The sequence below is a fragment of the Plectropomus leopardus genome, chromosome 5 (genome assembly GCF_008729295.1).
Source record: "Plectropomus leopardus isolate mb chromosome 5, YSFRI_Pleo_2.0, whole genome shotgun sequence".
In the NCBI taxonomy this organism is placed as follows: domain Eukaryota; kingdom Metazoa; phylum Chordata; class Actinopteri; order Perciformes; family Serranidae; genus Plectropomus; species Plectropomus leopardus.
Genome location: NC_056467.1, coordinates 7,865,649 through 7,877,914, shown reverse-complemented (window position 1 = coordinate 7,877,914; position 12,266 = coordinate 7,865,649). Strand labels below are relative to the sequence as shown.

Genomic DNA, 12,266 nt, shown 5'->3' with positions numbered 1-12,266 from the left:
CTCAGTGATAAGAAACGTCTGGGATATGATTATTCTGCATTTGCTTTAGATATGAGATTTGTAAGGGGCTTAGAGTTCTGAGGTGGCTCATTATTTTTGAAAGAAGACATTTAAACACACCAGCTTTCATGTTTTAAAGGTTTCTTTGATGCCTGTGTCAGAAATATGACCATAACATAAGTTGATTTTGCAGCATGGAGGGTTTACTCTTTAAATTTGTATCATTTTAAGGCGTTGCATATGTAACAGTCCAGTCCCCAGAAGAAAATGTTGGCATTGTATGTTTCTGTAAACCACGAATATGTTACGATTGTATGTTTCATAGGTAATATATCAATTTTCCAAAAGTGCTGTAGCGTATAAGCTTTGATTAGGAGGTGGAGGGGATGGTAGACAGTGAGACCCTAAAAGATGCCTCCCAAGCTGCAGACCACCACATACAACCTGTTCTCAGTCTGAGCTTGTCAAATATCGCTGTTCTGTCACTGCTTTCGACGTAGGAATGTGAAGCCAAAAGCTACCTACCGCATCCACATGCTATGCACACGGAAGTTTCACTTGACAATGCAGCCGTATGAATCTTGTCGCCTGCACCAGAAATGCTGCAGGACAGTATCAGGTAATGCTACCATGAAATTTTTTTTTTTTTTTTGACATGCAGTCATCGCTGTATTTTTGTTGGGAGAGTGCCACAAAATTTGATTTATTCATTTCCTGAGCCATCGCTGTGTTTCCATTTGGGATTGTGCCACAAAAGAGAGTATTTTAAGCCAATACTATAATCTTTTCCCAACCATAACTAAGTAGTAGTTTTTGTGCCTTAACCTAACCACAGACCAACCACAGTTGTGTTGAAATTCAAAGTTTCATCTGCTACTGACAAACATACAAAGGTAGCATATCAGTTACATTTCTTCCCAAAATTGTGTTGTTTGGGAATTATTTTCTTCCCAAGCAGCATGGTGGTTCAGTGGTTACCACGACAGTATTGTAAAATAACAGAAGGTTGACAAAGGTAGACATAGACTGGCAACATGCTTTACAGGTAATAATTTTGCCACAAAATGGATATTGTGCTTTGGAGCAGATCTCTTCATTTGTTTTGTTCACGTGCAGATACATTTTATATGAGCAATATTAAAAGGTCTGATCATCAATGATTAATAGTCTTTGTTCTGTAATGTAGGTTAGGGCCCAGGAGGCTAGTGTGCTGGAACGTAAAACAAACAAATCATTCCCCATAAAGGAAAACATCTTTTAACACCCTCTCTGCTGTAGCCTGCATTGTAATGACCTGTATTCCCAATAACAAAGAGAGCTGACGATGAAAAATGATCAATGCGATGAAGTCAGAAGGGGTTTTTGTTACCTGTGTTGAAATGTGATTACAGCACTCTCAAGGACAGTGTGTGTTTTTTGATGCTAGATGCACACATACACTCACTCAGGGGGATTCACACCTACACAATCACATAATTAAAAAAAAACAAACAAAAAAAATGATAAACCTTTTCTGAAACAAACAACTTGATTAAGACTCAGGAGGGGTGAGAATCAGGTGTGAACATTGTGGCTCATGAAATCATGTGTGAATGTATGCCAAGGATGTGTTTGTAAAGATGCAGTTTATGTGGTTTTTAAGGGATACTCCGCTTCGTCAGGGAGTTTGTTTGGGCATGTTATCTCCATCATTGCCGCTTTCTACCTGGTGAACATCCTCTGGCTGAGCACACCAGCAGGAGAACCGAGCGTAGGTTTGCCTCTGGGAAACACTTTTTTTCTTCCTTGAAGCTGCATTTCTACAGTGTCCACTGAGCAGTTCTTTCTTTTTCTTGTTCTCGTGCTGAGATAGAATTTAAGTGTGAGTGAGGCAGACAAGAAAAAAAACAAGAGACATTGCTGGCTGAATGAAAGTGATTCTAATAATAATAATGTGATATAATCTTTTAGATTACCGAGAGTAAATGCAAGGTATATGCTTTCATTCACTACGACAATTTAAATATGTTTTACTTCTTACAGCACTGAAAATATAGCAATAAAATATTCAACCTCTTATTTTCACTGCTCAAATGGTGTCCTCAGGAATGCATATGAAACTAAAGGCACAAAGAGTGCAACAGTGTGCTTGTAACAGTCGCATTCCCCAGGCCCATTCACTACCATTTTTTATCTGTCCACCCTCAGACTTTCCCTCCTTTTGCCATCACCTGGGGCACGTTCAATTTGAAAGGTGTGCACCATTTTGCTATGGTTTCCAGACTGAACAACCTGTTTCTTCAAAACGGTGTGCAACAGGCTTTGATGTCTGTTTTCTCCCATTTGGTGGGTGTGCCAGAGGTGGACCCAATTAGCAGTGACAGGTATAAAAGTATTTGTTTTTATTTTACACCTAATTTGGCAATGTAGAGGTAAGTTTTCCAATGCCAATAAAGCCCTTTTAAATTGAATTAAATCAAACACTGCCGTATCAAAAAGCAGTGTGCCTGCGTGACACAACAGTGTGTTCAGTGCACCACTGTTTCTGTTTAAATATAAGCTTTGCAACATGTTGTTGGGACTGAACGCAGCCCTGGGTACCCCACCTGTCTATACACCTCTTCCCAATTTACTCATTTGCTCTGCAGTTACTTGGGGCACATCTGAACGCTCTGTTGTTCTATGCAAGTGCACTGCCTTTTTTTTCATATGGCTGGGTTTACATACATCCACCAAATGAGAGAAAACATTCCCAAAGCCTGCTGCACACCTTTTCACACTGATGCAAAATGGTGCACACTATGTTCAGACTGAACATTCCCACATCCAGGCCGTCCCTGCCCACCCCCTCACCTGCGTCTCATTCCCTCATTCGCCACGCACTACATATACTGTCCCTTGCGATCTGTAAATCTTTGATCTGAGACCAGAAATCTGTTAACTGCCTGTTTTGAACCTCTGCATGGTATTGTTTGGACTTTGTATTTCCCCTCTGCCTCTTTGGAATTGTTTGCCTGTTTGGACTGCCCTCCTGTTTGTGACATGTCGCATTACTCTGTATGTATGTAAGTCCCTGAACTCGACCTCTATTGTCTGCTTTTGAGTCTTGTTACTTGTATTCACTGGCCATGACAGTGCTCTTAGAAAAAAAATAAAGAGCCTGATGAATCCACATATTTATGCTACGGAGGGAGAGAAGCTGTGAGGGTAAAAAAAAGGTTTTTGTGTGCATATATGATGATGTAGGAGGGCTAACCTTAAATTTATGTAGGTTAGATGCCAAGAAATAGCAGTAAAAACAACAAAAGAAACATTTCATGCCTCTTTGGTTGCTCCTCTTTGTAGTTTCTCCACCTCAATCACAATACAAATGTGAGTTTAAACATGACTGCTTCTGCTTCAATTTAATTAAGTCAAGGACAAGTGGCCTTTATTTGGTCTGAGAGTTGGCAACACTTTAATACTTAAGAAAATGCAGCTGAGCTCCATCAGGATACAATTTGGATGTCGGTAAGTGGAGCTGAGCTCCTGTGTGCGCCAGTTCATTTTAACTCCTGGGCAGCAGACACAAGCTGTGAACACACTGACATGTTATCAACATTAACATTAATATATGGCAAACATATGAGCTAACAGTTGCTTATTTACGCATTTGGCAGAAGTCAACATTATTGTTCAAGTGGAGTCGTGTCTTTGGCCACCTGGTAAATGTAAGACATTTATTCACTCTTAGTTAGCTCTTTTTTGGTCTTTTAAGACATTCTAGACACAGTAGAGTCTATGCATGTAATGAGCAGAAGTGACGAGAGAGTTACCAAACCAGTAAAGCTGCAGCTGAAAAACAGAAACAATGAACTGAGGGGGATGGGGTTTGTCACCACGAGTGACCTCTTTCACATATCAATAGTCATTTGATCCATTGAGAATAGATAAATATTGATTACAGGAGCTTTAAATAGTCAAGTTGCCACTGTTAAAATAACTTTTTGTTATTTCTTAAATAAGGGTTCATCTGCTATCAACTCTGAGCATTAATCCTACTGATTTACTTTTACTCCCCAACTTTCTTTAGAATTTATACATCTTTCCATCTATTCCCACGAACGCCTCCAGAGTCCGCGGGAAACTGCCAAGAAACTGCAAATGAGCAATTACTAATGCGGGGAAACACAGAGGCAGATGTCTGAACTGAGAACAAAGACGTATAGATTAACACAAACACTGATGTCGGGGGAAAAAGAAAGGCCAAGACAGTACACAAGAGATAACTACAGTTAGCTTTGTGATATGTGCCCTTCTATGGACTTTTATTTTTATTTGTGGCAAGAGAGGGGGGCTACAGCTGGGGTGGCTTTGGTCTCCATGGAAACTGACATTCCCTTGAAGGTACTTGGCAGCCACCGCCAATTGTTGAGCTTGGGTAATGGTTTGAAATTCTCCGTAAAGTGCCTCAGAGGTTGAGATTAAATTCAACCTGCTCGGGGTAGACTCACGCAGTGACTAATCAGGCCGTTTGAGAGAGAAGGAAAGACGGAGCTTAATGGCATTCTAACAGAAAAATATAGTATGTCCTGTTGCTTGCATGTCAAATGTTTATTTTAGCTCTTTTTTTTGTTCTTGGCAGCCAGTCACTCAAGAACACAATACTTGTCATTCATTAAGAAGCACTTCTCATATCGACAGTCACCGCTCTTATATATATATATATATATATATATATATATATATATATATATATATATATATATATATATATGTGGGAGGTGTATTCAGGTCATTTTGAGACATTTCTTTTTGTCAGACACTGTATATCAACTGTTAAAATAACAGCATGTGCAACACTAATTTTTCTCTTTCATTCCTGCACACCCTCCCTGTTTCCCATGAGCCTTTGCTCCAGGTGTCAGACCTATTTGAATGAGACTGGACAGGCACAGCTGCTTAACAAGCAATAAAATGATTGCTCCCCTCTGTCTCGAAGTATAGAACGCTTTAGCCATATGTAGTGAGAAGGCCTGCTTCTTATGGGCCGGTGAATGTCAGCAGCTGAAAAGGATCAGTCAGGCGAAGCATCAGCCTCAAACCTCTGCCCGCGACGCCAGCTCATGCTGAAAATATGGACCATTATTACTGTATTTTTTACATTTAAACCACTGAATGCATCATCAAGAACATCTAGGTGTCTTAGAATCAAATTTATATTCATGGGGTTACCTGAACACATACAGGGGCACTTTGTAGTGGGTTTGGACTGCTGCTGTTAAATTTAATCTTGTCACAAGTGAAGGGGGTGTCATAGGAGCAAGTGCATTGCCATGTGCGTTTCCAAGACTGTAAACATTGGGATCTCTACAAAATATTGCTTGCATTGGTAGCATGAAAAAGCAACACTGAAGTATTAATTGTGTCAAATAGGTAACCAGAAAAAAAGTGGGGCTAAATAAGATTTAAGTGAAGGATTTAGGTGGATTTAGTGGCATCTAGCAGTCAGGATTGCAGATTTCAACCCCCTAGCCTAGGATTCCTATAGTGGCCATTGTTTAGAGGTTTTTACTGGATACTGAATTATCCACAGAGGTGTCTTCTTCTCTTTAACAAACAGACCTGGTAATTTAAACTGGTAAGAACACTGACTAAAGTGGGTTCTCTTAACAAACTGGTATATCTCCGACATTGTTTGGTATGTCAGTGGGGGCAGCTCGTCCACTGTCTACTGTTCTCACCTTTGTTTTACGATAGCTTCAAGATCCATAATTTCATGAGGCTTCTACCAGCACAGGCATTATTCACAGAGATCTCTTCTCTCCAAAACAAACAGGGGCAATGATTGGGTCTGCATCATAACCACACTAGCATATGCCTGTTTTACGTCAAGTAGGTGGACTCTGAACACCCTTTGATTGGAATGGTAGCTGGCAGATATGCTTGATCTGCTGCTGAATTTGAGTGGTGAGAGCAGCAAATACGTCACTACAACCACATGTCCAATACAAATAAAAAACAAATAAAGGGAAACTGATAAAACAACAAACTGTTGAATGTCATTCAGGGTTATATAAAAAATAATATTGTGAACATTACTGTCCATGTAGGGAAATTATTTGTCAACTAGGAAAGCTACCATGGCCTTTGTCCTATAGGCTGACATTGTTATTTGTTTTGTTAGCTGACATGCTGCCAATGTCTGACAGATTGAACAATTTAAACAGCTTCCTCGGCACTCGCTGTTGAGCGGTAGCACCGTAAAATGGAGCGGGCCCATTTAAACTGGTTAAAACACACATTAAAAACCAGTTTGATTCTGATGCTATTCCTTGCAGATAGGCTTCTAACTATCGTGAACAATGAGAAAACCCAAAACACAAATGTCCGTATTCACAGCCAATATTTACTTTGTCTTTTCTGGGCTGCTGTAGAAACATGGTGAAACATGTAAATCCCTGTTAATGAGGACCCACTCCCGATGCAGATATAAATGGTTCATTCTAAGGTAACAGAAACAAAAACAGTTTAAAAATATATATATTTTCAGGTGATTAGACATTAAAGAAAATATACTTGTTATATGACATTCTGTTTCTGCCAAAAATCCTACACAGTGAACCTTCAATATTCTTTTTTTATACTTTTTTTGGGGGGATTAAAATGCCACGAACAGCATAAACATGCAAGTGTGTTTGTGTGTGTATGTCAGATGCAGATTGTGAAGCTTATTTGTATGCCACAGTAGCTTCTGCTGTTTCCTGGGCTCCTGTAGACTGGGTGGTCAGTCTCTGTTCAGCCTGAGTGACTCAAAGGTTTTCAGCACATGATGCATTTTAACTGCTGTTGTTCCCTCTTTTCACAATTCTTTAAAGGGAACCACAGTGCACAACAATGAAGGCAGTGTTTTGTCAGAAATAAAATAGGCTGATTGAAGTTGAAAACTATATTTAAAAAAGTTGTTTATTTCAAGTCTTGCAAATAATCAGATTTGGCTAAAGTAAGTCAGGACTCTTGTGAAAGTACTATTATTTAGAAAAGCAAAGATAAAGAAATACACAGCTGAATGTATGTATGTAAGCCATGTCAGATTGTTTCATCCTGGCAAAAAGCTTTTATCACGGATGATAGTGTTCAAAGCACTTTGAGTGAAGGCTGAGAATCTCAAACACTCACTGTAGCATTAAAAAATGCTACTCATCAATCTGCAGCCAGCGCTGGACGATCCCACTGAGCAGATCCTGTTATCAGGCAGCAGATGTAGCAGGCATCTGTTAGCACATGTAAAATCAACTAGACAACAGGTCTAGATCCAGCAGACATGAGCTGGTGGGTTCCACTAAATCAGCTTCAGACAGGAAACCAGTAATCGAGAGTAGAGTCCTTCGGGGGAATCGGGATGAAAATGTTCTTTTGAGGATTTTACTACTGGCTGTGTTGGTTGGGCACAGTTTGGCACTGGGAGGCGTATAAAACATTAATTGAAATTCCCAGTGAATACATTATTTATTATGTATCAAAATGAAGATGCAAACATATCTACAAACATATTTTCTGTCTATTCTCTGTAGCCGGTGAGCATCACCAAACCTCTTAGCACAGAACGGAAAAAAATTCATCATACTTTGCACTGTAACAATGTACCTAATGTGCCCTCGCAGGAATCTGTCTAGCACACTTATTTCTTTAAAGCATTGTCTGCTGCTACCATGCTGGTGCATTCAGCCATGAGCAGAAGCCAAATCTGTTGATTGCTGCCAATTGTAATGACGATAGCAGTAAAGATGATATTGGCGGCCTGTCAAATGCGATGTCGATGGAGGCACATCCAGCTGCCATCTGATGTGATTTTGCTTGGCAGAGAGAGATATTTAGTTTGGGCACATGAGCTATTGGGAAGCAGTTTATAGTGACAGAAAGATGTCCGATGTTTCTGAACGAATGCTCGCAAAAAGTGTTTGGTGTTTGGTGCCACTTTGCAATCAGGATGTGCAGGTGTGTCTGTGTTACAGGGGTGCATACAGTATGTGTGTGCACACGTGGTGTATTTAGCCCATGTGGATGTTGACTTTTTTTCGGTGGATATGCACACACATGCACAATAATTACTTTATGCTCAGTGCCTGGGAAGGATTTAATTAACTGTCCCCTGTCAGGGTAGATAATTAGTCAATAAAACACACACACACACACACACACACACACACACACACACACACACACAAACAAACACATACTATTTCTCTTTCAGGAACATAGAGTCAATATGTTTGACATGCTAACACTAATGCTGAGACTAGAACATACTGACAATTACTTGCTGTTGCAGGAACATAAAGTACAAGTCTTGAGTGACATAGCTCAATAGGTAATTATAAAGGAGTATTGAGACAATCTGCAGACAGGAACCAAGCATGGTGTGAGTTCTGTCTGCCCACAGAGAGAAGCTAATGTTGTTGATTTTTGTTTAAATTGCTTCATCAGTGCGGCAGCACGCTGTATGATCTGCTCTGCCTCGCTTTCGTTCGCTCAGAACACAACACTAATTGTCTTCATTTTTTTTTTTTTGCAGGTTCAAGGTTTGATCTACACACAGGGAAAGGTAAAAAAAGTCTTTTATTTGCTTTTCGCTGATCTCTGCACTGTTTTTATCTAAGGGAGACAGTATGATTGGCAGGCATTAGACTGTATCTGCAATTATGTGTGTTCAGGTTGTGTGTGGATGGATATCGAGGCATTACTTGGAAAATTTGTGAAGTAGTTTGGCATTGTTTTCACTGCATGCTCACGCACACAGATAAGAGTTAGTGCAGCCTGTTATCCTAATCATGGTGAACATAAAATGTGGATTAGGGGTGCCTTATGGTATCAGTCATAATCGCACACAAACGCATACTGAAATACTTCCGCACACATGCACCTGCTGCAAAACAAGAATGCAGCTAGTGTGTGATAGTGCCTCATATTATGTTTTAACACAAATGCCATCCGAGAGATGGTTATACTCACTTCATAACATTATTAATTGATATTAGTGTCTTTAAAGGTCCCCTGCTGTGTGTACATTTTTGCATGTACTATGTTTAGCTAATGACTCCACAGGATGTGTCTCCCAACTGATTTCACGCAAAAAAGACAAGAATAATAGAACATCAGCATTTTATCTGTATTGAGTATTTATTGTGTTATTTAGGATGGCTTTTATAGCCGTTTTGGGTTTTTGCAATCGAGGCAGCATTTGCTCATTATGCCGATGGTGGACCTACAGCTCTTTTTGGTCTATTTCTGGCAGATGGAGTCTGTAACGGTTTATGTCTATGGCCTTCCCTCTGTAGATCCCAGAGTATTTTAGTCCAGAATAATCCCCACCATCTGCTGTCTCCTCTACTACGTTTTAGTGCTCAGTATCTCTCCCTCTATCTGCCACTCTGGTTTGTTTCCTATTGCCTTTCCTCTTCTTGTTTTCTCTGTATTTTACAGCAATCCCTCGCAGCTGCATCTTTTAATTCTAATGCCTCTCCTCTTTCATTCAGGCGTTCAATGTCCATCACTTTCCTTCTCCCTCCTCTACTCAATCCCAATCTGACCACTGTTTTCTTAATTTTCTTCCACTTTTCTCCTGTCCACTTTTCCATGATCTCTTCCTCTTCCTTTTAATATTTGCTCATTCTCTGTCCTTGGTTTTAATCTCTGGATGTCTCCACACTCTCTAAACCTCAGTGCTTCTGTCTTTATCCCTCTCTCTGTCCACACATACACGCCCACGCCAATGACTCTCTACAAGGCTGTCAAATCCTAATCTGGGTTTCATGAGCACAGACTATACCCTCTGGTTTCTAATTTGAAAGTCCTAAAAATCCACTCCACAAGGAATATAGCAAAATTTTTATGCGCCTCAGGGATGTGTTTCACCAGCTATTTGCAAATCCATTACTGAGATTTTATGTTAAATCCTCTCTGAATTCTGAATAACTACAAACTAGTTTCAAACTAGTGATTAACTGTATTCAGTTGTTATGTTCAAAGTTAGGGAATGTCTTGGGTAGTAGAGCTTAAATATGTTGCTAGGAAATATCTGTTGCACTGTCTAGAAATTCAAATGTCATGATTTTTAGGAATGAGAATCATCAGAGGCCCTGTGATACAATATTAATACATTACTTAAGTCATGATACAACAATTTTGCAGTTTTCAACTTGTGATGTGCTGCATATTGTGATATATGGTAGTTAATTACTTTTTTCCAACTTCTAATTATGTCCCAAAGAAAAAGTTTTTCAACCTGTGTTTTATCAAATAAGATAAAGTTTTCGGTCTGTGCAACTCACTTCAGTCATTTTTATTGCAGCAAATTTTTTATATTTAAGTAGGCATTTGTATTTGTAATACCAAACATTTCTCTAATAACAAACAACAACAACAACAACAACAACAACAACAACAACAATAATAATAATAATAATAATAATAATAATAATAAATAATAATAATAATAATAAAAAACAACAAACAAAAAAGAACTTGGCATAAATGTATCAATATGCTTTTCCCTTGCAAAATTATTGTGATACTATGCTGTATTAATCCCCCCCTCCCCTATTTCAAATCCATCAAAAATACAGACGCTCCTCTTTCTATCAAACTGCTACGGAAATGCTGTATTGAGGTGACGTAGTGCACAGTATGCATCACCAGAGGCCCATCTCTCCGAGTGGAATAAATGGCTAGGCTGAAAATAATGGCAAAAGATGGCGACTGCAGGTGGTGGGGATACCACCAGTACAATATTAAAAAGAGAAATGCCTCTGCCCCTGTAAGGGAGTACTGCCATGTATGACTGTATCATGTTTACTTCTTTCAAGAACAATTTATTAGCCACGTGATTTTATTCAACGGATAATTTCTGTTTAGCCCAAGTTTTATCAGGTCCTTCAGCAAGACGGGTGATTATTTTTTTATCTAGTCTAGTCATTATTCTTTGGGCCATGAGTATTTAAATTAGCAAGACATAACTAAAAGGGCTAATTGCATATTAGAAACACAGCATCTATTCCTTTCTTTCTTTTCTTTCTTTTCTTTTTCTTTTCTTTTCTTTTCTTTTCTTTTCTTTTCTTTTCTTTTCTTTTCTTTTCTTTTCTTTTCTTTTCTTTTCTTTTCTTTTCTTACACATATACTGACATCCAAAATGTCAAGACAGTATGAAAGATGTATACTGCCCAAGCCTACCTGACAATATTGTAAATAAAGCTACACATGTAAGAACTCATTTGTGTTGTATAACCTGTTTAAATTTAGTAATGTGTAAATCTAAAAATGTTATGTCATAACTTGACTAACTCTGAACTCACTAACACCTTGTACAACTGGCTCCAGGAGAGCCACAGACAGCAACCAACACATCTGTGCTGGCCATGCTGCTGATAAAATGTAGAACATCTTCCACTGTTCCAGGCTGCCAACATATTCACTCCTCACAATACCTTGGAAAGGATTTAGTAGCATGTTTGTAACAGAGGATAACAATTAAACAGAGACTTGTTGATCAGAGATGCTGTTCCTCAGCCAGGTTCATATTGCGGAAGTGTCTTTGAGCACTTAACCACTATACTTGAGAAATCAAATGAATGGAATATTACATTATTTTTCTCCCTCACACCCTTTTTAATCCAAAAATTGTGCAGTTATTTTGAGATCTGAATCTGTTTGCTAGTAAAATATGAAAACATAAGAGCTTGACAGAACAGCAGTATTTAAGAGGCTGGGCCAAGGGGCATGTGACTAAAATCACAACTGTAAAAAAAAAAAAAAAAGTCTGCTTGTTTGGAAAATCTCATTTGAAATATGGATGGCTCTCATCCTCTACACATTCCACTAAGGTGCCCTGGGAAAGGCACTTGACTTTCAGCTGCTCAGATGCAGTTGTTCTGAAGCAAAATGCTACATGACTTCTGCAGAAACCCTCAAGTGTGTACAACAGTGTCCCGTATTTCCGCTGCGCTCTTCTCCAACTGATGCTCTAAGTGAGGCTGAGCTCCCTGTTAAAGTAATACAACAGAGAACATGACAACAACACTTCATTGAGCGCACAGATACATGCTTTTACGACATTGATGATCTCCATTGAGAGACGTTCAGTGTGCTATAATGTTAAGGGCAGAGTACATCGTTTAATCTCCTTGATGTATTCAGATACTGTGTGTGTGTGTGCCCCCGAGTGAGTCACAGCAACAGGAATGACAACATTAGCAGCCAAAACACAGACAGGTATGACATCAGCACCTCAGTGACATGCTTGTCAGCCATGT

General features: G+C 39.2%; 1 protein-coding gene across 1 annotated transcript in view; it reads left to right on the top strand.

The window, feature by feature from the left end:
* igsf11 (immunoglobulin superfamily member 11) overlaps positions 1-12,266 on the top strand; it is a 109,296-nt gene that overhangs the window by 24,091 nt on the left and 72,939 nt on the right. The window contains exon 2 of the mRNA XM_042486841.1: positions 8,534-8,563. Coding sequence (XP_042342775.1) covers positions 8,534-8,563 — 30 coding nt within the window. The remainder of the gene's footprint in view (positions 1-8,533; positions 8,564-12,266) is intronic.